Source organism: Canis lupus, chromosome 15, assembly GCF_011100685.1.
Source record: "Canis lupus familiaris isolate Mischka breed German Shepherd chromosome 15, alternate assembly UU_Cfam_GSD_1.0, whole genome shotgun sequence".
NCBI classification, from domain to species: domain Eukaryota; kingdom Metazoa; phylum Chordata; class Mammalia; order Carnivora; family Canidae; genus Canis; species Canis lupus.
In genome coordinates, this window is record NC_049236.1 from 48,183,893 (window position 1) to 48,211,548 (window position 27,656).

A 27,656-nucleotide genomic window follows, 5' to 3' on the forward strand; every position below is an offset into this window, starting at 1 on the left:
ATTATCTTGCACTTCTCAGTCTCCAGACCTGTGAGAAATAGATTTCTTTTGCTTATAAGCCACTAAGATTATGACATTTTGTTACAGCAGCCCAAACAGTTCAAACTGCCAATCCTGAGCCCTCACTATAATTTAGTGGGCTGAAAAAGTTGTTCTGATTTTCCCTTCTTTAACTGGCCTTAGAGGAATTAAATTCCCAAGACAGCATTTTACTTCTATCTGGGCTCTTGGATGACCAGTGTGTCTGATTTTCCCCATCACCAAGAGCCACCTGTCATTTGTGAACTGCAGGAGCTGGTATACACTCTGACAATCATAATGGCCCTCTTGGAACCAGAAAGTTTCTGACTCCTCTAGGGACTACCACAGTGAACCTATACAGTCAAGCTATGAAGTGCTTGAATAGGACAAGGCCTGGGATTGTTCTTCAAGGGGCAGAGAAAGGCAGCCACCACCAGAAGAGAGCAATTTCTTACAGATCCTAAAATGGCTCCAACTGAAGGCATGTTGACACACTGACTCCAAGTTGGCATTTAAACCCAAGCTTCACTGGCATTTAAGATGCTGAGGCAGCTGTTCTGATTTTCTCCTGTAACTAAAAATTAGCCTTTGAACCAAAAAGTTAAATTCTCAAGGTTGCACAAGAAAATTCATATCTCAGTGCCTTAGGAAAGGCAAATGGCTGGTGCCAGTTTGTCCCAGAAAAGAAAAAAAAGGCAAAGATAATGTACATTATTTTTATAATTTGAATTGAATATATATATATATATATATATATTCAACAAAAGAGTCTAGAGTTAGGAGAAATTAAACAACTTTGATGTTAAAAATCCATCCAGTTAATCTTTGAGGTTTCTGTTTCTTTGTTCATGATAAGTATACAAGCATGCAGCTTTTAGATATTCGAGTGCACACTGGAACTTCAATTATTAAGAAGTTGTCAAGGTCTGCTCCTCTTAAAAAATCTATAATTAAGGCTTTATTGATTTGTAAATATGTATCCATAGCATGTAGAATGACTTTTAAGAGCCCTCATTCCTGAGTCACACTGTTTTGGTCTTGAATTACAATTTCCTCATGAATCTTATTTTATTGTCTTAAGCCTTCATTTTCTTATTTGTAAGATGAGGATAATAATAACAGTATATCTTGCACAGAGTTGTGAGGATTCAATTGGACTTAGTTACAAAGCACTTAGCACAGCGCCTGGCACATAAAAAGCTTTCAATAAATATGAGCAATTATTACTGCAGTTATTGTATTATTACTATCATTGAGCTAAACTTTTCTCTAACCATGTTTATATAATTAATCTCATTAGTCAATCTTCATTTCTTCAGTAGCACAAAGATAAATTTCAACTTTCTAAATTGTTTTGAATAAATCTGGTCTTATTATAGTTCTTTTTATCCAAAACTAATTAATTAATAGATTTGCAAATAATAAAATTTCATTATACTTTGGATTCTTCAAGTGACTAAACCCCCCAAAGCAATAAAAAATCATTAAAAGCAACAACAACTATTTTATGATAAAGTTCATGAAGAGATTGAAATACTTATACTACTTACATAAAACATGAGTGCAAATATTAACATTTCCATGGGGAAAGATAATGAATTTCTAATGCCAAACAATTTCACTAGCCTAAAATATTTTCTCACATTTGTTTTATATTTTTAAGAAAATACTCTTCGTATATCATCAGTTTAATGGTATTATGATTGGTAGTTCATAAAACTTCAGATTTCTCTTAATCCTTTAGAGGTTCTGTGTAATTGTTCTAGTAAATCTCTGAAGTGAAGACACCAGAAGAAGACCTAATTATGGAAGCTATAACAAGGAATAAGCCATTGGCTATTTCTTGATTATATCACTGAGCAAATTTTTTCTTCCCTAGAAAGACCTTGGGACTTACAAACATGTATTTTTAATAACCCTAACAAAAATAACTGGCCTTACTAAGAGGCTTTCTATCCTTCCTACAAACAGGCTGCATTCTTCAGAGACCTCACAAAAATTTACTAAGAAGTTATCCTGAACAAAAATGTATGGCTACACTGCTAAGGCCTTCTTTGCCTATACAGTCAAAGTAAGTGCCTGTGTGTTTGATTTCACAGGTGTTAGAAAATCCATACCTCAGACTCCATGAGATTTAGTTTAGTATATGTTCATTAAGCACCTACTAAGTCCCAGATGCTAAAGGTGCTGAACTTGGTGCTAAATGTGCTGAAATAAATAGGGCATTAGGTCCCCCCACCTTCCAGGTACTTAGAGCCTAATGCCAGGAAAACAATTGTAAATAAATGCTGTGGCATTCAGCATGATACATACGCTATGACAGAGGCCAATGTAAGTCACCAAAACCCTCTACTGCCAGCCCACTAATGCATGAATTTCCCCTTAAAGATATAAGACTTTGCATTGTATTATTAGACATAAGGTTTAAAACAGAAATATCCCAAGAAAATAAAACTGAATCAAATCCAGACTAAGGTAGTGGTTTTAAAACTGTGCTTCATCAATTTCATGTGCGTTCAGGGCTCTTCCTTCTTTCAATCAGAATAGCTCAGACCTGTTTTGTTCTGTTTAACACATTTGAGATATTCCTAAATTTTGTCGGAAATACTCCTTGGAGGGAATCCCTGGGTGGCTCAGCAGTTTAGCGCCTGTCTTCGGCCCAGGGCATGATCCTGGAGACCCGGGATTGAGTCCCACATCAGGCTCCCTGCATGGAGCCTGCTTCTCCCTCTGCCTGTGTCTCTGCCTCTCTCTCTCTCTCTCTCTCTCTTTCTCTGTGTCTCTCATGAATTAATAAATAAAATCTTAAAAAAAAAAAAAAAGGAAATACTCCTTGGCTAAAAATAACAAACACACAGCAAATCATTAAAAAGCAAATTAACAAAGGATTGAATATTACTGTCTGTGCCGAAAGATCTCCTTCTAAAAGTAGGTTCAGAGGAAGGGCAGGGTTAGGTTAGGAGAGGGGAGAAGCTTGGGGATGAGGTGCAGAAGAGGGAAGCTGGAAGGTGGTTTAATTCTTTCCAGGGCAAAGAGTTGTGGAAACTAGGAAGTGAAGTGAAGCCCTTGAAGAGAAATCTCAACTAAAATAGTTTATACTCAATTTCATTACATATAAGTGAGAAAAATATAATTTGTCTAATTTCTTTTCAAAAAGTTCAAAAACCAAGTGAAACCCAAATTCCAAGTGGCATATGGCCTTCATCTCCTAAAACCTATATTCAACCATCTGATCATTCCACAACACATTCTTCATTAAGATCCAACTCTTTAGTTCCAAGGTAACAGCATTCTGTTGAGCTGTCTCTTCCAGTTTTCCTCACTTCCCCACTTTCTTTATTCCTTCTTTAGAAAAGTCGTTTATTGCCTTTGTAACAGTAAGTGATTAATAGGTTTCCTGCCTACCTCAGGGAGATTTTACAGTGCAGCTCCCCTCAAAAAAAAAAAAAAAAAAAAAAAAAAAAACTCTCTCTATGTTAATCTTCCTCAAAGTGGGATTTGGTTGCTAAGGAGACACAGAGGAATTCTCAGCTCTCAATATCAAGTCTTCAAATATAATTTACGTAATTGTGGGCATGACCCAAAGGCAAAATGGAACTAGAGAACATTCCTCCTCCACTTTATGGATCTTCTTCCCTTTCTGCCCTTTCCATCTAAAAATGTGCTGTGTTATCCAAATCGAGAGTTACAGTAATCCACGTGGAGCCTAGAATAGACGCCTGCTGGACTGTACCATATACTTCCTGGGGTCACAAGAGCCAAAGGAAAGTTGTTTAACCAGAAATCCCAACCCTCTATGCAGCACTCTATGTTTCTCAATCAGGCTATCAAAGCCTAAATTCAAGATTACCTGAAGGGTTCCCAAGTCTAGATCAGCTCTGTAAGAAATACAATGTGAGCCACATACGTAATTTAAAATTTTCTAGTAGTCATATTTTTTAAAAGTGAAAAGAGATGAAGTTAATTTTAATAACACATAATAACCAATTGCTATAGATTTTATTTAAACTATATCCAAATATTATCATTTCAACATTAACCAATATTAAAAATTAATGAGATAATTTTCAAAATCTTGTGTGTATTTTGCATTTATACACCTCTCAATTCAGATGCTGGCCTTTAATCAAAAATACTCAATCTGTATTTAGATTTTCTATACTATCCACTTGCAAAAATATATTCACATACTCAAGTTGCTCCAAATATGGTTAAAAGTTTTCCAATAACTAAAAAAAAAAAAAAAAAAAAAAAAAAAAAAAAAAAGTTTTCCAATAACTGAATTATCAGTTTTGTATTGAAATTAAAATGAATTAAAATTAAATGGTTCTTTAGTTTCACTGGTAACACTCCAAGCACTGAATAGCCATATGTGGCTAGTAGATACCATATTGGACAGGACACTAAATTAAAAGTTGCTATAGATATCTCAAAAGTTGGTTATATTTAAATAAAAGGAATGAGATGAATTCTTACAAGGTACACCAATAACAGTAGTGTTCCTAGGATTAATAATTAAAAGTTTCCTCAAAGCTGTTGGATTATCACGCATTATGCACTGAGTCATCACGGAAGTGTGATACTCACATTCTGCTTTATCAGACATAGCCTCTGCAGCAATCAAGATGGGAAGTTAGGGTGATCTTCTTTTTTGAAAGTTGGGCTCCAAGTCCCTAAACACAATTACATTAAATAATGTATTCATGATAAATATTTATTTTTAGCTTTTTCACTCACTCAGAAAAAAAAATTGGATGAATTATTAACACTTTTTATACATCTCTCTTCTCCTCTAAAATCTTTAATGCCTGCCTCTCCAAAAGAGACTAATAACAACAGCCACCACTGAATGGGGCTCTGTAGTTTACCAAGTGTTTATATACATATTACATTACTGGTTCTGAACAACCTGACAGGAACTATTTGGCAAATGTGGAAACCAGAACTCAGAGATGTGAAACAACTTGTCAATGTAAGATGTTATTTAGTGTCATATACAGAACTCAAATCCACATATTTGTGTGCAACTCCCTAGGCAGGTCCCTCTGATTTCTTACTATTTTCCAAATAATATCCAGTTAATACTGGGCACATACCTTACACATCCTTGCCTTGAACTTACACACTTGAGTTTAGGTTGATGCTAGCCTCCTACTCAGACTGCTCTGTTTTCAAACTTTTTTTTAATATATGTCCTACCCATCCTTACAGCATAGGTTCAAATCCTACCTCCTTCATGATCACCCCGGCCTCTAGGGATCTGTTCTTGTAAACACAGTAGTTATGTTGTCCATGCTTCTCACTTGAAACTTATCATATACTTCTGTGTGAGGAGCTAAAAAACAGAGTGATAGATATCAACAGAAGTCCTATATTCCCAATTAAACTTCAAGTGCCCTGAAAACCAAACTATACTTCATACCAGGGGCTCCTCAAACCTGACTGTCTATTAGAATTGCCTGGTGGGAAGGGATTAAAAATATATCAGTCTAGAGTGGGATGGAGGCATCTGCATTTTTTAGCCTTCCCCAAAGATTCAAATGTTCAGCTGGAAGAGCAAACTCCTGCCTTTTGCCTTGACTTTCAGGGTTCCCAGCTCAGTGCATCACATTCTGGAGGTACTCAATAAAGGGCTGATTAATGTGTTTATTGAGCTGAGCCCTTATTCCTACATTTGAAATTATCATTACTTCCAAAGGATTATCCAAAATGCATCAAATGTTGCCTCTACAGCCAGGGAGTCAGTTACACCGGTGCATACTACTGTGTGCTCACATTGCTTTATAATTAGAAATAGCAATATTAAATGCTTTACAGAGCCTCATGGAGCCTCTTGTTCTAAAAGTCTACGTATAATTTCAGTTAGCTGACTAGAGCATCAAACTGTGGTGAAGCATTCAAGACCTGTTAAATAATTTGGGGCTTATTTGAGATAATCCACAAGCCACCATGGGCCTATGGAAGTCATGACTCTATAGCCACAAGCTATTAGATGAAGGCTACAACACTTTTCCTCAGTTTCTAACCAGAGGGGGAAAAATATTATAGTTACGGTTTCAAAATAACAAATCTGGAACATCCAAAAATGATTAATTCTCAAATTGTCAGCATTATACCATGGGCAAGAGCACAGACCATGTACCTCATCTCCCTAGTTCTACAAAGGAACTGGGACAAATTAAAATACTGCACCTCTCCCTTAGCAATTAATAATCAGAACTCATCTTCTAGTCTGGCTTAATTACTGTCATTCCATTTAAATATAAGAAGAAAATAAAGGTGTTTTGTGCTCTGTCATTTTCTTGTTTTAATCTCCATAGAAATGGACTCTTCTCTGGGGCTTTTGGCTCCTCCACCTTAATTCAGTGTGCCAGGAGTGTCAGCCTGCATTAAATTGGCTGGCAAGCAAGACATCCCACAGCCCTTTTAATGCACAAAACTAGCCAAGCATCCTAAGGGGTGCTGGCATGATAATGCCCCCGCAAACTCGAGTGATAAGGGATGCTGAGATAGGAGGTGGGGGTGGAAGAGGCCCTGGAGGATGGACTTGCCTAAAGATAAGCAGCACACTGACAGGAATATCAGTAGATAGGGCCCCTCTCCATTTTCATCCCAAGGAGATAGTTAAGAAATGCTGAGTCCCTCCTGATACATGATCAATTAATAAGTATAAATCTAATATCTGGGTTGTACAAGGGTTGTAAGCCATCTATTTTGGAAGAAAAGGCAAATACATAAGTCAAAATTTTAAATAAAATACAAACAACTATATACCAGATGTCAAAGGAAGTTTACGAGCTAAGGTACCTGGCTGGCTTAATCAATAGAGCGTCCAACTCTTGATCTTGGGATTGTGAGTTTAAGCCCCATGCTGGGTTTAAAGATGATTTAAATTTAAAAAAAAAGAAAGTCTATGAGCTCTGTAAATAAGTGATATAAACCCATGAGTGCCATGAGTTCAAATGAAGATGGGATCCCTGAAGGCTGAAGGTTGAGAAAACGACCTAAGAAAAGTGTTGAAGGGAGACTGAGCAGGATGGAAAGGTGGGTGAGGGATAGTAGTGATAGTCTGAACAACTGGGTTAGCACAGGCATCAACTAGTTAGAACTGGGTGCTGGACAACACACCTATATGGTACTAAATATCAGTCCTTAGCAGGTCAGATTGGCTGATGTCAGAGAAACAGAGAGAAGCAAGTGCGAGGTGAGAATGCACATGGTTTGGGAGACAGCAAGTATAGCTCTGTTTGATTTAAGCAGGGGGTTGGATTATACACTGCTGAAATAGGCAACAAACCGTTTTAATATGTGGAAGCAGGCACTGACATAAGTAGTGTTCTGGAATGTGACTTCTGTAAGGAAGGGCTTTGTTTTCTTCCCTTCTATAGTCCCAGCACCTTAAAAAAAGGACCTGACATATACAAGGATTTCAAAACCTGTTTGTAAAATGAGTAATTAACGGCAACAGCAGGCTGGACAGGGATGCCCTAGCTTCTCATGTCTTTTCAGGCACATCCTCCCTTTCTCTTCCAGTAGACGCAACTCAAGGATCTTGTATTGGGTTAACAGGAATGCTAAGGGTTTCTAATTCCATTACTATATGGATAAAAAAGCAAACAAAAATGGAAAGAATATTTCCCTTCCTTATCTCTTTAGCTTGTCCTTCCAAAGCAGATGACTGATAAGACTTTATCATGGTAATTAAGGATTCTGATGACAAAAAAGCTGCCCAATGGTATTCAGCAGAACTTGGACATGTCATGATCCACGGATCTAGACAGGCAGTTTTAACAGTTGATAGAAAGGTGAATCAGAGAAATTCTCCTAATCTCCAATCAAAAGATATTTCCTTCCCATTTCTCCATGTCTACCCAGTTGGTCAAGACATAAAATGTTGAGTCCTCCTATATTTTACCTACTACCTCCAATCCATCAAGTCTTCAACATTTTTTAAATATTTATTTATTTATCTATCTATCTATTTGAGAGCAAGAGAATAAACAGAGGAGGAGGGGCAGAGGGGGAGACAGAGAGAGAGAGAGAGAGAGAGAGAGAGAGAGAGAGAGAGAAAGGAAAGCAGGCAGGCTCCCTGCTGAACAGGAAGCCAATGAAGGGTTTGATCCCATGACTTGAGCCGAAGGCAGACACTTAGCTAACTGAGCCACTCAGGCGCCCCAAGTCTTCTACATTTTAACTTCAAAATACTTCTGCTTCTCCTCATTTTCCCTCTCCCAGTCACAATCATTTAGTTCTTGGAATGCTGAAACAGCCTCCTAACTGCTCTCTTGATTCGTACTCTTATCCTATTCCAATTCCTTCTCCACACAGCAGGAGTTATCTTCTTAAATGTGTATCTGAGCATATCATTTCCTTTCCATGACTTCCAAACACATGTAGAATAAAACCTAGCTCCTTGCCTTGGGCTTTTCTCTCTCTTGCAACCGCGTAAATATGGATGAAAAATATAGGACTGATATCCCACAGCTCCACTGAGAACTGAGCCAAGGGGCTTGCTTTGACTTTTCTTAGCCTTTAGTTTCCTCATTTGCAAAATAAAACTATTGGGCAAGAAGATCTCAAAGGCCCCATTACTTTCTAAAATCTATTATTACATTGCTTGTGTAATGTATGCAATTCTAACTGGTCCCAAGTTTCAAAAACAGCATGGTTAAGAGTTCATGTCTCCCTCCTGTCCTTCTCCACTTTTCTTTGTTCTCTGGAATGTGGGAGCAGAATACCCAAGAAAGTGGCCTAGGCCTGACCTCTTTCCATCATGTCCCTGGCTGCATCCCTCCTCATGTGCCTCTCAACCCTTGGCCAACAGAATCACCCTCTCAGGTTTCATCCTATCATTTGTCCTGTTTCATTCTCTGGTAAGTGTGAGCCCTCCTCCCCTTTTTCTCTTTCAAGTCAACAAGGACCGTCAGGTCATTTTCCAGACTTGCTTCCTGACTTCTCTCTACCACGTCTCCTTGTCCCTCTGACCAGACTTCAGATATGCTGGCACCAAACAACAGGAATGAGAAAACAGAAAAGAGTACAGGGAAAGAAAACAAAACAATATTAGAGCCAAATTTAGGCATCTCTAATGGGTAAAAAAGTATAACAGACAATAGGAGAATAAAAACTTTACAACTGCATAATTAAAATTATGAACCAAATTAGTCAGATGGCCATAAAATGAGTTGGAAAGAAGATACTTCATGAATTCATGATCATTAATATCAGCTAAGCTGGGATCCTGGGGAACACGTGTAACAGTGGCAAGCACACTCCTTTCCTGACGCAGAAACCTCCCTCTGATTCTCTAATTAACTTGGGTAAATAAATTTCTCAGAGCCAGGAAGTGGGAAGGAAAAGGACATAATTGAGTCATTAGGATATTGCTCCAGCTGACACAAACATCGAGTCAGAGAGCACTGCAGAGAGAGCAAAGTTGGATTTCAGTCCTTACTCTGCCATTGCCAAAATGTGTGATCTTGGCCAAACCACTAACCTCACTGAATTCCACCTCCTTCCTGAATTCCTAGCTACAAATGAAGGATTTAAAATAGACACACAATTTTTAAAAGAGCAGCTTCAACCTATGTTTAAAGGAACACTTCCTCAGAAGCCAATGAGAACGACAGATGAAAGCCTTGCTCTTCTGACTGAAGAGGGTCTCAGAGCTTCTCCCAGCATGACTGTCACTGCCACCAACCCCAATTCCAACACTAAAGGATCAGAGACACCCAGTCTATGATTCCACAGGTGCCTTCTGGATGTAAGGTTCGACTTCATAAAACAGGGACCATGCTCTATTTCCTTGTGGGCTTGCATGGACACTGACACTAATTAAGAGATCCCAAATATTCCTGGTTTACATAAAATATATGTCTTTAAGTCACAAAAGAAAGCTTTAATTTCATTTCAATTCTGAAGTCATTAAAAAGGAGATGCTAAACTGGGAGGACTCACACATGATTCTTTTAAAATACTCTTCAGCTAAAACATACGAATTCTTTCCCATTTGGTCTCAATGTGTAAAACTGGTCCTTCTGAGCCATATTCAGTTAGCTATAGATTTTTTCTGTGATCTTATCTTAGGGATAAGATAAGATAAGATATAGGGATGTATAAAGTAGGATTTGGCAATACATGAACATGTACATTGAAGGCTACCGAGAATCAAACCTTACTGACAGAAGATGATGGGCTGGAGTTGGTGAGATAAGATTATCACTCCTTGGTGGTTAGGTGCAGCAACTTGGGAGAAAGGCAAGCAAATAATGTCACATGGAGCCGTACCTCAGTAAAGAGATCAACTACTAGAGGGAATTGAAAAACTGACCTTTAGTCCCTGTACTTTCCAAAATTACAAGCACAAAAATAACATTTGCAAAGTAAATGACTTTTACAAGCCAAAGAAAGAGACAATCTAATATACAAGTCAGCAAATGATTGCAATAGACACTTTGCAAACAGAGTTTTCAAATGGGAAATCAGTATGCTAAGAGTTGCTCAAAACTCATTGGTCATTAAGGAAACACAAAGTCAAATCACAACTACCGTGCAGCCAAACGAATGGCTTTCACAAAATCCTAAGTGTTGGCAAGGATATAGAGCTACCGAAATATTCATTTACTGCCTGTCAGGAGTGTAAATTGGTAATCTTTGGAAAACTATTTGACGGAATCTTCAAAACCTAAATCTATATCTAAGTATGGCTCAGCCCTCCCACTCCCAACAGAAACATGTTATAATATGAAAGACACATGTAAGAATGATCACTGCACCACTATTCTGTAATAGGTGAAAACTGGAAGCAGCCCAAGTGTCCTCTGAGAGCAGAATGGATAAATCACAACATATTCATACCACTGAATGTGTCACAGCAGCGAGAATGAAGCACTATACACAGACATAACTGATCCTCACACACATAATCTTGAGAGAAAGCATGAAGAGGACATGGCCCCATTCATATAAAGTTCAAAAGCAGGCAAAACATCAATGGTAATAGAAAACAGAGTAATGGTGACCCTTGGAGAGATGGTGCAGTGGCTGATGGGGCACAAGGAAAGCCTCTAGGGTGCCAGTAATGTTTATTTATCAGATGGTGGTTATGCAGGCAGGTTTACTTTGTGAATATTTCTCAAGCTGTACACTTAGGAATTATGCACTTTTCTGATTATATGTTATACATCAATTTAAATTTAACAATACATTTCAAGTTTTTTTAAAGATTTTATTTACTTGAGAGGAAAAAAGAGAGAGCATGGGTCAGAGTTGGGGGTTGGGAGGGGGAGGGAGAAGCAGGCTCCCGGATGAGCAGGAATGGATCCCAGGGCTCCAGGACTATGCCAGAGCCTAAGGCAGATGCTTAACTGACTGAGCCACCCAGGTCCCCAAATTTTAAGTTTTAATTATTAGTTTTTCGAAGTAACCTAGTAAAACTCTGAAAACACTACTCTCATCATCACAGATCGTTTTATTTCTCCTCTTCTCTTTCCCAAAAGAAAAATGAGGCATAGAGCTTTCATAAAAGCCAACAATATCTGTGCTAGATGGTAAGCCTAACTAGGGAAAGAACTAGTTTTTATTTCTTTTGTGTATTCCATAAGACTGAGCACATGGCTAGCCAAGCAATAAGTAACTCATAAAAAGCAGTTGATTTGAATTCCTGCAAGAAATCTTCAATCATTATAATCTGCTTAGTTTTCAGCATTACTAATATCTATTTAGAAATCTGACTACTGCTAAATTTTCCCATGTAATTTGTCATAACTTTTTGCAGTGTGTCTAATGGACTTTATTTTTTTAATGAAGTTGATGGTGTCTAGTGGGTCACATGGTGCTCAGACCAAATATAGTAGAGGAGGCCAGCCAAAGTCCCACAGGGTGGCCATTAGGAAAGGCTTTCTGGAAAAAGTGGCATTTGTGAAATAATGGCTGAAGTGTAAAACAGGAGTTTCCTAGGCAAAAGGGGAGGAGGAGGAGGTGCATTCATACATGTTTATACCTTCCAGCAGCTACAGGAAGTAGTTATGATTTCATTTCACTGGTTCAGGAAAGTTTGACCAACTTCTCCAAGTTCCCATAGCTAAGATGGGGATTAAAGAATGTCCTTGTCATGATGAGCACTGGGTGATGTATGGGATTGTTTAATTTTATGCACCTACTTACCTTGATAGGAAAACCACAATTATCCAAATGAGAAAAGGAGCTAATTGCTTTGGCCCAAATTGAGCAGTAATCATACACACACACACACACACACACACACACACACAAGTTTCAGAAAAACTGGCACTATTCCACATTTTTCTTGCCTCAAATCTATTCACTCTTTGAATTCAACCTTAAGACACTGATAGAATGGGGTGGGGGAGGAGGCAATAAGGAAAGTACAATTTCTTGAATGAAGTGTTAAAAATACTGGACGTTATATCTTATAAATTTTATTTTGGTGAAATTTTAGTTAGAAACATGTCAGATATGATATATGTGTCCAAGAACAACAAAAATACCATAATGCCTTACTTCTTAGTACTCTATTTTATCTGAAACGCTTTCAAAATACCTTAGGAAGATTCACATGTCAATACATGCAGTTATGCCTTCAATAATAATTGTGGCATGTTATGTCTCTGTTTTTCTTGTGATTTTCACAGATTAAAACTGTGCTGTTATAAAAGTACGTTCTCTCAGCTATTAATCACACATGCCTTAAATAGAAGATATTAACGTTTTATAAATAACAATAAAGAGTGAAAACCAGATTTATAAAGCAGCTCCTGCTGAGATGTTTGGGACATTATATAAACAATTAAAGACAACAATGAAAACACCATAAAGTTAATTACCACAAATTAAATAAAATAAATTAAAGGCCAAACTGTTAAACCGTTTAAATGGAATTTGGCTATGCTCAGAAATACTAGTTGATGTTAAAGAGCTAGATCTAGAAATTTGGGCAAAATCCTAAAATACTATAAATCCTGGCATCTATTTTCAGACTTCTTTCTCGATTACCTTATAAAAATATTTAAGGCTATGAAATGGTTTTGGAGTTTATTTTATTTTGAAAACAATCTTAGCAGTTGCCTCCTTCTTGTTAGCCCTTCATTTTGTGGGTGAGGACACAGCAGTATGAGGATGTAAGTGATTTGTCCAACGCAAACTGGATTTGTTGATAAACCGGAACCAGAATTCTGGTCTCTTAAGTCCTGCCAAAGCACAATTTTTCCTAATAAAATTCCTTCCAGGAAACAGTATACTCCTTTCATGAATTCTTTCATCCCTTTACCTTCTATCTCCTGTCTGCATTAGTCCTTTTTTTCCTACTTTGTTCTAATGGAGACAGTATACCATGGGGGTGAAGAGCAAAGATCTTAGGCTCCAGGGGGCCTAGGTTCAAGCCAAGGGCTTTGCCACTTCCTAGTCATTGACCTCAGACCTCAGGGGACCAATTTGTCCCAGTTTGCCACGTACTTTCCTGTTTTAAAACCAGAGGTCCTGAGTCCTGACAGCCACCTCTGTCCCAGGAAAATTAGGTTAGCTACTTATTTAACTCCATAAGTTTGAGCTCTTTTACCTGTAAAATATGAATAATACTCATTCCTATGTCTCATAGTGCTGCTAGGAGGTCAAATAAATGAATAAATGTATGAAAACATTCAGCAAAGCTCCTAAGCCTGGCCCTTGTAAGCCCTCATTAAGTTAGCCCATGTCACTTCCTCTTCTGTCTCTTCCTGTTAGAGATGTAGATTTGAAAATCTCTAAGACTCAGGTGATATATAAAGCCAAGAGAGAGAATGGGTTTTCTGAGAAACAAGACAAGCAGTTGATTTGTGGAGAGTGGGAAAAACACAGAAATAGAGTCCGTTAAGAAGGAAGGAGAGTGTCTCAAGGCCATATTGGTCAACATAATCAGATAAGAAACAAAGGAATTTCAAGACCAGGGCATGCATGGAAGAGCTTAGTAATAAATTCTACTCTTGAGTCTCTAAATAGATGCAGATTATTTTTTTATGATTTTATCCATTTATTCATGAGAGACACAGAGAGAGAGGCAGAGACATAGGCAGAGGGAGAAGCAGGCTCTCTGCGGGGAGCCCAATGCAGGACTTGATCCCAGGGCCCCAGGATCATACCATGAGCCAAAGGCATTCGCTCAACCACTGAGCCACCCAGGTGCCCTGGATGCAGATTATATAAAGGATTTTTCAGAAGTAAGTAAGAAAGGAAGTGAGGGTAAGGGATAAATAGGTATAATACTTTGTCTACTATATGAGATAACTTTAGAAACACAAAGAATCATCAAAAGAGCAAAAATATCTATAATTACTGCATTATTGATACATTCAGTATCATATCTAGCATTTATATCTTTCTAGAAAAAAATTTCTAAGAGGAATAACATATTGAACTACAAATATCAAAACATGTATCTTTTTATCAGCAATATCTGAAGGCTTTTCCCTAAGGAACGAGGCATTTATAAATAAGGTAGGAATCTTCAGGAACCATAAATAGAAAATAAATGCACAGTGGTGATGGGATAAAAGCTGAGAATGCTGTCCCAGCTCCTGGATGTAGGCAGAGGCTACCTGGAGTTCACCTCCAGTGGGAGGTGAAACAATTCCCACACTATATATGTGATCAGGGCCAGGCCCTGCTAAAAAAAAAAAAAAAATTAAAAAAAAAAAAAAAAACTAGATGAGAGGAGGCAGAAAATAAAACTTCCAAACCACTGCTTGGAGCAAGGACTTATCAAAAGCTCGATAGCTGTGGAGGCAGAAGGTACACAGGTTTCACTCCCAGGAGGACCTAGCCACACCAGCCACAGAGACAGGATTTGAAATATCATCAATATCACGAGAGCAGGAGCCCCAAGGAGCCAATATAAGACCTGGTTCTGGAATGGGAAACACTGGGTCAACTATAGTACTGTGAACCAGAATGTGATGGGTGTAGAAGCAAATAAGATATAAAAATATAATAAAACTTCTACTCCACATAAGCCTGAAAAATATTATAAAATAATTTCAAAATTAGAAAACACATGTCCAAAAGTAACACCAAGAAAGATATTCAATAAAATCAACAACTAGAATAGCAATTCACTCCATAGGAAATGAAAATGATAAACAAATAAGAAAAATAACTTTAAAAAGTAGGTTAACACTCCACCAAGAGGGGCACCTGAGTGGCTCAGTCAGTTAAGCATTTGCCTTTGGCTCAGGTCATAATCCCAGGGTCTTGAGATCGAGACCATGTCGGGGTCCCTGCTCAGAAGGGAGTCTGCTTCTCCTTCTGCCCCCTCCTTGCCTGTGCTCTCTCTTTCTCTCTCTCAAGTAAATAAAATCTTAAAAAAAAAAAAAAGACTCTACCACGAGACAGAGGAGGAAATAATGTTCTTTAAAAAATATATGAAAATATGAAACAAAGCAGAAATAAAGACCAAAAAAAACACAGATCCCTTGAAATAAGAACATATTCTTTGAAAAAAATTTATAATAAAAATAATAAAATCTAGATTAGATACAGTATAAGAGAATCAATTAGTTAAAAAGATAATACTAAGGAATTCCCCAGAACATAACAAAAAGAGACATAGATAATAAAAGATGAAGCAACAATTAAAACATATAAAACATAGGTTGAAAGATCCCAACATGTGTTAAAAGAAGTTCCAGAAAAAAAAAGAAAGAAAGAAATGAAGAAAAAGCGATGTTTCAAGTGCCAGTATTAAAAGATGACATGAATCTTGAATTGAAACTACACTCTGGATTCCAAGCAAGAAGAATAAAAATAAATCCACATCCAGACATGTCGTAGTGAGCAACAGGAATGAAGAGGAAAAGTCATCTGTGCTCATCGTCTTTGATTTCTGTCTTCCCATGCTTTTTTGAACGTACTTTCAAAAGTGGGCTTTTGCATCCACCACTCCATCTAAACTGCTTCTAAGGGAGTCTGTGATATGCCAGGCAGAGCCTCACAGAGAACTTCCTCCCCTGCTGCTGGACACGCACCCCAAGAAAGCTCTCGATTATGGCCTTTCCTCAGATTGCACTGGCTAAGGAATCGCTGTGCCCAAAACCATGCCCCTTCCAGGACAGCCCACTCCCAGTGACTAGTCAACAAGAGATCTGTGCAGGCCCAGACACCTCGCCTATCTCAACATTAGAGCTCCCCAGGGGGTTTGTTGCAACTGTCACTAGACTGCCTCAGAGCCAAACTTCCCCTAATTCCTGCTTCCTTCCCTCCCCTTCCATAGATGGTAATTCCAGAAGCACATCCTAATAACCTTTTGCTCATCTCCACCTCAGAGTCTGTTTCCAGGGGAACATAACCTACCAGCCATTCCTTCTGTCAAGGTCAACTGATGTCCTTCATGCTATTAAATCTAATTCCCAATTCTCAGTCTTTATCTCAGTTCACCTATTAAGTGCATTTTATATATTTCATCACTGACTCATTCTTGACATATTTTCTGCATTTGTCTCCTGGGAATCCCCACTGTCCTAGATCTTCTCTTACTTTCTCCTACCTCAGAGTCTTTTGCTGGCTCCTCCTCGTCTCACTGACCTCAAAATAGTATATTGTCCCAAAGCTCAGACCTGAAATCTCTTTAAAAAATAAAAAGATTTTATTTATTTATTCATGAGAGACACAGAGAGAAAGAGACACAGAGACATAGGCAGGGGGAGAAGCAGGTTCCTCTCAGGGAGCCTGACATGGGACTCCATCCCTAGACTGGGATCATGCCCTGAGTCAAAGGCAGACACCGAGCCACCCAGTGATCCCCTGAAATCTTTTCCACCACATATATTTACTTTGTTATTTTGTCCAGCCTTGTGGCCATAAATACTATCTCTGTGTTTATGATTCACAAAGATGTATTTTCAGCCTGGTCCTCTCTCCTTGGCTATTTCACATTCCCATTTGAGCAGCATGGAGGCATCTCAAATTTTATGTATTGAAACAGAGTTCCTAATCTTCCTCTGATCATTTTCCAAACCTCAGAAAATAATATCTCTATTCTTCTAGTTACTAAGGCTGAACAACCATCCCTGATTCCATCCCTGATGTACATCCCACATCTGGTCCATTCCTTTTTTTGTACATCCCACATCTGATCCCACATCCCACATCTAAGCCAGCAATATTTTCAAAATATATTCAGAATTTGATAGCTTCACACCACCTACACCATAAGCACTCTAGTCTAAACCATCACCATTTCTCACGTGGATTATTAGAGTAACCTCTAACTGGCCTGATTCTCTTCCCTACTCCCGTCCTACTATCTCTTCTCAACCCAGCAACCAGAGCTATCCCGCTAAAACCTAAGTCAGATCATGCCCATGCCTTCCACTCAAAACCCACTGATGGCTCACACAGCCCTACATTATCACTTACCTCATTGACCTAATATTTACTCCAACCCGTTGTTCGCTTGCCCCCAACCTCAAAACATTTGCATTTGCTATTTGCTATGCCTGAAATGTTCTTCCTTCAGACGGATCTCTACAAGGCAACAACCCCTCACTTCTTCATAGGTGTACACTCAAAGGTACCCTTCTAAGTAAGGACTTCAGCAGCCACCCGTGTACAACTGGGATCCCACCTCCTGCAACCCTCCTGGCCCCCTCGTTGAGTAGTTTCCTCCTTAGCACTAACACTATTTAGTATACCATGCGTTTTACTCATGGCATGGCAAGAACTAACTGCTGATTCCCAAACGTGTTTTCTTTTCCTCCTAGGCTCACAGCTGCACTACCTTCCCCAGGCACCTTTGAAGTTAAATATGTACAAGTGACTGCATCCTCACCATGAGAATATGGGCCAACGTGGTAAGTGCCACCTCCAGGCCTAGTCCTTAAAAACTTCCATGCTCTTTTCCCTCTCTGGCTGCTAGAACTTTGGTGGCTGCAGGACAGCATCAAAACTGAATGTTAGAGATGACAGAGACACAAAGTAGAAAAAGCCTGTACCTTGAGAGTTTGTTAACTAGAAACAGCCTTAAGAGACAGTATGAAAGGGACGCCTGGGTGGCTCAGGGGTTGAGCATCTGCCTTCGGCTCACAGCATGATCCCAGGAGTCCTGGGATCGAGTCCCACATTGGGCTCCCCAGAAGAAGCCTGCTTCTACTTCTGTCTATGTCTCTGCCTCTCTCTGTCTCTCATGAATAAATAAAATCTTAAAAAAAAAAAAAGAGATAGTATGAAAAATAAAATCTCAAAGCATTAAGCCAGTGATAATCAGGGGCTTAATTTATTACAGTGGTAGCTTTAGCTTAGCTAATATATTCACTCATTAGACTGTAAGATCTATGAGTGCACGGATATTTATACTGCTTTGTACACTGATGAAAACCCAGTGTCTACAGGACTAGTTGTCAATCAATAAATATTTGAAGGATAATGAATAAAGGAATAAAAAACCCCGTAAATTCCAACATAGAGAAAAGATAGGCTATATAGAAAGGAATGACAACTTTGGCAAAATCTCTCATCAGCAATGACAGTTGACAGAAGACATTATCTTAGAACATCAGAGGAAAAATAACAAGAAACAAAATTCAAAATCAATCTAAACTATCATGTAAAAGTGAGAACAAAATAAGGGCTTTTAGAAATACTAAGTCTAAGAAATCTTGACACACACACACACACACACACACACACACAAGCACACACAGATCTCCCCAAAATGAGTGGTTAATAGACATACTTCAGGAAGAAGAAAGTGAGCCCGAAAGGAATGAATAAAATGCAAGAAAAAAGATATAAGCACAGAAATGTGATAATGTTTATAAATTTAAATAGCTCTATCTACAAAAACCTATGCGTAGTCAATATGGATTTTTTTCATGTGAAACTAAATTTTTAAATATAATAACCAGGAAGGGGGTAGGCAAGATCCAAAAGGGAGCAGTTTTCAACAGATTAAAGGTTCAGGGCCTTTGTCTTGTTTAAGAAGAAAATAAATGCACTAAGTAAGTTAAAAAAAAATAGAGACAAATATTTTCACTAACATGCTAAGGATGACTTCTAACAGAATGGCAATACAATGTATAGCTCTGAAACTATCAGAGGAATCTTATAATAATTAATGGAAATTCTATCAAGTCAAAAGAAGGTAAGAGAAGGAAAAAAAAAGCAAAGAAAAAATAGAATTTAAATAGAAACCTAAATAAACTTATAAGTGTCATAAATACAGATTATATCTATTAATAGACAAAGATTATAGAATAAACCAATACAAATAAAATTCAATGAAAGGGTTAGTTGTAAAAGATAGACTTAGGGCAACCCAGGTGGCTCAGCAGTTTAGCACTGCCTTCAGCCCAGGGTGTGATTCTGGAGGCCGGGGATGGAGTCCCACGTCGAGCTCCCTGCTTCGAGCCTGCTTCTCCCTCTGCCTGTGTCTCTGCCTCTCTCTCTGTCTCCGTGTCTCTCATGAATAAATAAATAAAATCTTTAAAAAAGAAAAGATACACTTAAAACCAAAGAACACAGAAAGATTAGAAATTCATGAAAAAATATTTACCAAAAAAATAATAAAAAAAGCTGGTGTAATACTAGTGCTACCAGGCAAAAACAGATATTAGATCAAAATTATTAACAGGAATGAAGAGGCACACTAAATTATGGTTAAAGAGGGACGCCTGGGTGGCTCAGTGGTTGAGCATCTGCCTTCCACCCAGGGCATGATCCTGGAGTCCTGGGATCAAGTCTCATATCAGGCTCCTTGCATAGAGCCTGCTTCTCCCTCTGCCTGGGTCTCTGCCTCTCTGTGTGTGTGTTTCTCATGAATAAATAAATTAAAATCTTTAATTAAATAAATAAACAAATTATGGTTAAAGAAACAATGCTTCAAGATGTTAGGACAATCATTAATTTGTATAAACCTAACAAAATAGCTCCAAATTTTCAATTAATAGAATTACACAGAAAAAGTGTTAAAACAATTGGAGAGGGAGATTTTAGCATACCACTATTAGAAACATGGATCAAAAAAAAAAAAAAAACATGGATCAAGTACGTACAAAATAATATGGATATAAATTTAACGTTAGATGCTTGTTGTAATATATATTTTTAGAATCCTGCACAAGTTAAAAATACATATTTTAAGCACATATGGAGCATTAAAAATTTTTCCATATACTCAGTCACCTGAAATGTCCCAATAAATGTTAAATATTTGAATAATACAATTTTTAGAAATCAACAGTGAAGATTGTTTTTTAAAGTGTACTCCTGAATGACTAAGTGATTAAAGAGTAGATCAAAATGGAAATTATGAAATATTTAGAACAGGGAGCAAATGCAAACACAGCAAACTTATGGAATACAAAGTAGCATCAAGAAGTAAATTTATTGCCCTACACGTATTTATTAAATGAAATACATATTTAAAATATTCAACTTTAACACATATAAAGCAAAAATTATTAAATCCAAAGAAAGTAGAAGGAAGAAACTAATAAAGACAAGAGCAAAAATGAATGTAATCAAAACAACTGCAAAAAACAAAACAGTAGAGACTGTCAACAAAACAAAAAAAACAAGTCCTTTGTGAAAATTGATGAGATGTACAAGCCTCTATGTGCCACAAAGAGAGAGAAAGGCGTGGGAGGGAGGCAGAAGAGGAAAAAGACGAGGAAACAGAGGAAGGAGGGAGGAAGCGAGAGAGGGAAGTGGGAAAGGAGGACAGACGGACAAATAAGCAGTATTAGGTACAAAAGGAAAAGCTGAAGAGGATGCAAAGGGAAGTCTAGACTTGTCAGGGTGCTGGAGGAACCACACAGGCCCAGGTAAGGCAGGAAAGTGAGGAAGGCTCAAATGTCCAAGAGCAGCATGAAGGCACTGAATCCTACATGGAAGAAGAAATCACAGAAAATAGGGGGAAAAAGACAACAGAGAAGAGCATGAAATGCACTAAAGGAAGAAGCAAGTGAAGAGCAGCATAAGGTAACCATATGCTAGCTCTTCAAGTATTTTCCTTTCTAAGTAAAAAACTTGTATTACATAAAATAAAATCAATTTAGAAAATGACTTTATTAAGAACTATTTATACAAAATTATAATAATATAGCAGAAGGCTGAGATGAACTTAATTGTTCTTTTATACATCTGAGTAGTTCATTAACAGAAATCAAGGTATTCATTAAAAAAGAACAGCTGATCTTCCTCCAGAGAAAAATCCCAAATCCAACTACCAACTAAGAGTCTGGTTCCTGATTTCATGTGCTAGGAAACATCTTTTAGGTCATTTTGTTTCATTTTTATTAAATAAAAATAATATAAAACCACCAGTGAACTCAGTGTGTTGTATTTATATATTTTATTTATATGTATGTATGCATTTATTTATATTTGACATTCCCGAGGTATATCAAAACAGTAGGTTAGGTAAAATTGCGAAGTCAGTCAAAAAAATAAAAATCAGTGTTTGCCTAGCTATTCTTCCAGAAATGTTCTTCCCCTTTGGAGATATCCTCTCCCTGCATATGTTCTTGAACTATATCCAGAGGCCTTTATATTTTAACAGGGGAAAATACATCAAGTATTGATCATGTGCTTTAAAGGAACGGGTATAAGAAAATATTAGATATTAGCAGACAGAGGATTTTGTTAAGTCTTTGTAAAAACAAGTTTCCTAGTATCCCTAAAATCACAAGATACAAAACTATTACTATTCTGTCAATTTCCTGGACCTATGCCTATGTCAATTCCTAAGCCTATGATATATAGGCCAGGATGTGAAAATGAGTAAGTGTTTAGAGCCAAATAATACACTAATTCAGCTCTTCCTTCACACATAGCCTTATTACTCAACATCAAAAAGAAAAAAAATATATGACGATCTCTCTCAATCATGGATCTACAGTAGTTCCCCCACCTTTATCCATGGAGGACACTTCTATGTTCCGTAGTGGATGCCTGAAACAGTGGATAGTACAAACCCTACAATACTATGCTTTTTCCTATATAAACACATTTATGATAAAGTTTCATTACAAATTAGGCACAATAAGAGATTAAGCAACAACGATGATAAAATAGAATAATTATAACAATATACTGTAATAAAAGTTAGGTGAATGTGACCACTCAAAATATCTTATTGTACTGTACTTACTGTCTTCTTGTGATGATGTGAGATGATGAAATGTCTATGAAGTGATGAGATGAAGTCAGATGAATGACGTAGGCATTGTGATGTAGCATTAGGTACTACTGACCTTCTGATGATAAATCAGAAGGAGAATCATCTGCTTCCAGACCATAGCTGACCACCAGTAAGTGAAAGCACAGAAAGCAAAATTGGGATAAAGGGAGACTATCAGGGGCGCCTGGGTGGCTCAGCACTTTGGGTATCTGACTCTTGGTTTCAGTTCAGGTGATGATCTCAGGGTCATGGGATCAAGTCCCACATGGAGCTCCAGCTCAGCATGGAATCTGTTAGAGATTCTCTTCCTCTCCCTCTATCCCTCCCCCTGCTCACACACATACACATAGTCACTCTCTCTCAAAAATAAATAAATAAAATCTTTTGTTAAAAAAGAGAAACTATCATATTCATGATCCTCTTTTGATCAAAGTGTCAGTGTTTATAAAATAATATGGTAATAAATAACCCAAAGCCATAAGTACAACTCTAAGTCTCCATGCTCTCATTTACACATGACCAGCAAGCTCCCCATTTCCTATTCCCACCACAAGCACCTTTGCTTTCCTCTTTCCTTAGTTGCTTGTTCTGTTCTTGCCATCTGGATATCAACTTCCCTACTTTCCAAAGAATAAACAATCCTGGTTTCCCTTTGAGGAACATATCATAGGCCTCCTCCTGCACAAAGTTTTCTCTTATCCTCCACATTGGAAGTCTTCCTTGTCTCTTCAGAATCCCATAGCCCTTACACTATCTCTCATTTATGACACTGTCCTTTTAAATCTTGTGTTACGTTTATTTGTGTGCAAATATCATTTCCTATATTACACTGCAAGTGTCTTAAGGATATTTCTGTCTGAATTATAATATCCCTCACAGATCCTAGGAAAATTCTCTAAATACAGTGTTCAAAAATTATTTGTAAAACAATTCATTGTAGCAATTAATTACAGCAGTTTATTTAGTAGTACAAAAAGCCAGTTCCCCAGAAATACATGTACCAAAACTAGGTTTAGCTTCTGACTTCTTGAATGATATAACTTGTTTTCTGGGACCTCAATTTTCCAAACGAATAGCATTAATTAAAAATGAAAAACAGTTTTTAACTTACAAAATTTATGAAAAAAGTTACCAGCTATATAAAGTGAAAATTAAGTACCTTAGAACTAAAGGAGATGTTATTATAAGTACTCACAAAAGAAGCAATCTGGTAGCTTACAGTAAGAAACAGGAATTGGTCTTCATTAACAAGGCTTAATTATCAACTGGGACAATATATACAGGTAAGAAGACAGCAATTTAAGAAAGTAAAAGACACAAGAGCAAGACCTCACAATTTTTTAAAAAGTGATAATAGAAGGTATAAGTTTCCCAAAATAAACTTCATGATTAAAGAATAAAAGATCTAGGCATGGTTCTTTAGAAGGAAAAAAAAAAGACTAAGGCAGCATAAAGGCTGTCAAATTTAACGACAGATGACAAAACTAATCAGTCTAGCCAAATAAGAAGTAATTACAATGGCATTTTTTACAGAAATGGAATAAACAACCCTAAAATTGTGAAACCACAAAAGACCCCAGATAGCCAAAACAATCTTGAAAAAGAAGAACAAACCTGGAAGCATCATGCTTCCTGATTTCAAACTATGCTACAAAGCTATAGCAATCAAAATAGTATGATATTGGCATAAAAACTGACACATAGACCAATGGAACAGAATAGAGATCCCAGAAATAAACCCATGCATATGGGGCCAATTAATTTACAAGAAAGGAGGCAAGAATATACAATGGATAAAGGACAGTCTCTTAATAAATGGTGTTGGGAAAATTGGACAGCTACACACAGAAGAATGAGATTGGACCACTATGTTACATTGGACACAAAAATTAACACAAAATGGATCAAAGACTTGAATGTAAGATGTGAAATCATAAAACTCCTAGAAGAAAACATAAGCAATATCTCTTTGACATTGGTCTTGGCCATGATTTTTTAAAATGACATCAAAAGCAAAGGCAACAGAAGCAAAAATCAACAACTAGAGGCTACATCAACTAAAAAGTTTGTGCAGAGCAAAGAAAATCATCAACAAAATGAAAAGACTATCTAGTGATTGGGATAAAATTTTTGCAAATAATATACCTAATAAGGGATTATGTTCAAAATGTATAAAGAACTCAAAAACCTCAAGAGCAATAAAACAAATACTGGCTTAAAAAAATGGGCAGAGGAGCTGAATAGATAGGAGACATATAGATGGCCAACAGGTACATAGAAAGGTATACACCATCACTAATCATCAGGGAAATGCAAATCAAAAGTATCATGAGGAATCACCTCACATCTGTTAGAATGGCTATTGCTATTATAAAAAAAATAAATAAATACCAAGTATTAGGATATGGAGAAAAAGGAACCCTTGTGCACTGTTGGTGGGAATATAAACTGGTGCAGTCACTATGGAAAACAGTACAGAAGTTCGTCAAAAAATTTAAAATAGCACTACCATATGACCCAACGATTCCACTTTTGAGTATTAACCTAAAGAAAATTAAAACACTAACTCAAAAAGAAATATACAACTCTACATTCACTGCAGCATTAGCCAAGACATGAAAGCAATCTAAGTGTCCATTGATAGGTGAATGGATAAAGAAAACATTATATATATATATATATATATATATATATATATATATGATAAGTGAAATAAGTCAGAAAAAGACAAATATTTTATGACCTCACTTACATGTGGAATCAAAAAAAAAAAAACAAGCAAAACTGAACTCACAGATATAAAGAACAGATTGGTGGTTGTCAGAGGCAAGGAGTGGGGAGGGGTAAAATGGATGAAGGGAGTCAAAAGCTTCAAGATTCCAGCTGCCAAATAAAAAAGGCTTGGGTATCCCCCTGCAGCATGGGACATGCAACATACAGCATGGTGACTATAGTTAATAATAGTGTATTGTGTTTTTGCAAGTTGTTAAGAAAGTAGATCTTCAATGTCCTCATTACAAGAAAAAAACTGTGTATGTATTCTTGAGGGATGTTAAATTAGACTTACTACGATCATTTTGCAATATATACAAGTATCGACTCATATTGTGCACCTGAAACTAATATAATGTGATGTGTCAATTATATCTCAATCTAAAAAAAGAAGTTAAGCTACCTTATAATAATTTTAAGTAAAATATCAAGAAAAACTGTATGGTAATTTTTAAAATTGTATCTCATATCTTAAATAACACAACAGGTTGCTCAATGATGAAGAAATTTAGAAATATGTGAGTTAAAAAATAATGAACATAATAAGATTATATTTGGAGAATCATCCTTCTAAATCAGCTTTACAAGCTCCTCTTCAGTGACAAGGGGATGGAGGGATGAAGAGTGTCTTAAAAGATAACAGGGGGATCCAGTCTGGGACAAAAGTTACCTCCTTCTAGGCTTCATATTCAAATCACCAGTAGTTACAGCATTGTGCTTCACAACAAACCGTATCAATCTCTTGATAAAAAGTTACCCAGCATTTTATTTCTTCTTCTGTGAGGTAGCACCAAATGCTAATTGAAAAGGACATTCTTATTTCATTAAGATGGGAGCACTGAGGACAAAGCCTGCAGTATTTCTTTATTACAAAGGCATCTTGATCCTGTAGGTTCTGTTCATCTGGCCCTCTCTACAAGGCAATCAATGCTGCCTGTAGGAAAATTTAATTGCCTTGTTATTTAATAAGTTTTAGGCATAGTTTCACATGAGGGAGTAGAAAAATAATTTCTAGTTCCGATTAATTTATTAAAAACCTATTCAGTTATAATTCAATGATAAGGTTCTCCACAGATCTCTACAACCTCTAACAGACAAATCCCCAAATACTTTTTTATTTAAATCACCTTTACTAATTACTCTTACTAGGGGATCCCAAAGATGTTAATCTCTGTCCCATGCAGCAATTTTCAGTAGCAGCTTTAGTAAAAATTTTAGATTTAAATACATATTAAACATGAAGTGCTGCTCTGCACACACACACACACACACACACACACACATCATGCCCATATTCTGCTAACACCATCTAAAGTGAAATCACAAAGTCTATTGAGTATTCAATGAGTGAAGTTTAAATATAATTAAATTTTATTAATATTGGCCTTTATCCTAAAAATATGGTGGCTTCCTACTTATACAGAGTCCATCACCTTCACTCTCATCATCAGAAAGCAGGAAGATGGACAATACATTGTGCTGGTGTGCTGTATAGCAGGATTTATACAACACCAGAAAGAATAAACATTTGCAATTGTTGCAGAGTGTTATATTTTTGCATGTTGAGTTTAGTGTACCTATGAAAATACATGGAAGAGGTGAGATATTAAGAGGCTCCAAAGGGAGGAAAAGAGGCTTAGAGAAGTACAAGAGCCAAGGTGCTTCTTCCCTAAACTGGAACATCAGAGAGACTCTCATAGAGGTCTTAAAGTAAGAGTAATTGGTATGTGAAGCCCCCAGGGTGCCATCTTCACTATGCCAACCTTTTAAATCATGGCTTTATTGAAGATCCATGACATTGCTCTGCACTTAGTACTGATCATATCAATTTCTGAGATAAGGACACTAGGGCTTAGAGAAGTCCAGTAACTTCTTCAAAGCCAAAGAGCTTCCGGAGGCAGAGCCAGGATTCAACCCAGGATCCACTGGCTTAAAAACTCAAGCTCTTAACCATTGAGCTTATAGCCTCTTGCTATGAAAGGAATGAAGAGAAACTCCCACAGAAAGATGCCATGCCTGAAGAATCTGGAACTCATTTCTTCAATATAGAAGATTCTCTGCAATGGAGAAAAGTAGGTAAGAGCACAAAGCACTTGGTCGTATCTGTTGTAGACTTGAGCAATGTGCCCTATTTGTCAGGGAAAGGACATATTTTCCTCAAAAAACAAAACAAAACAAAAAATCCAAATTTATCCAAAGGGGGTGTTTAAATGAGGATGATGCTGTGCAGAAACAGGCACCATAAGCATCATAGCTGGATAAAAGCTCTACATCCTACAAGTGATGTCTTAACAAAAATGACAAGTCTCAAGCCACATATCTCCTATCAGCTATGATTTAAATTATTTACCTGAAATTTTATATTTAACTTTTTACTATAGTAACCTTAGTTCAAACTCAACAGAGGCATTGCTTTAATGTTCATTTCAAATGAATATTACAGAAAGCAGGAAAGAACAGAGTAAAGGGGCCAAAGGGGCCGTGGAGTAAGATGTGAGTCTGCCACCAACCTGGAAAATGATAAAAATGAAGGCAGTTGACAGCTGCTAAACATAGGGACACATTTTCCTCTACCTAACCACTCTACAACCACTTTACACATATGAAGTACTCCCCAAAATACTACTCCATGAAATGTTCTAGTAAAATTTAGATCTGCAACTAAAACTTATGAATCTTATATGATGGCAAATAC

General features: G+C 37.1%; 1 protein-coding gene across 5 annotated transcripts in view; it reads right to left on the minus strand.

Moving 5' to 3' along the window:
* Positions 1-27,656, minus strand: part of IQCM (IQ motif containing M) — a 436,649-nt gene that overhangs the window by 369,453 nt on the left and 39,540 nt on the right. For 4 of the 5 annotated variants that reach the window (XM_038558977.1, XM_038558978.1, XM_038558974.1 and 1 more), the window contains 2 exons: positions 5,251-5,356; positions 4,609-4,694 (listed from right to left, as the gene is read on the minus strand). In XM_038558977.1, coding sequence (XP_038414905.1) covers positions 4,609-4,627 — 19 coding nt within the window. In that variant the 5' untranslated portion in view covers positions 4,628-4,694; positions 5,251-5,356. Of the gene's footprint in view, positions 1-4,608; positions 4,695-5,250; positions 5,357-22,159; positions 22,194-27,656 lie in introns of all 5 variants that reach the window. The other variant, XM_038558975.1, reaches the window with a different exon arrangement.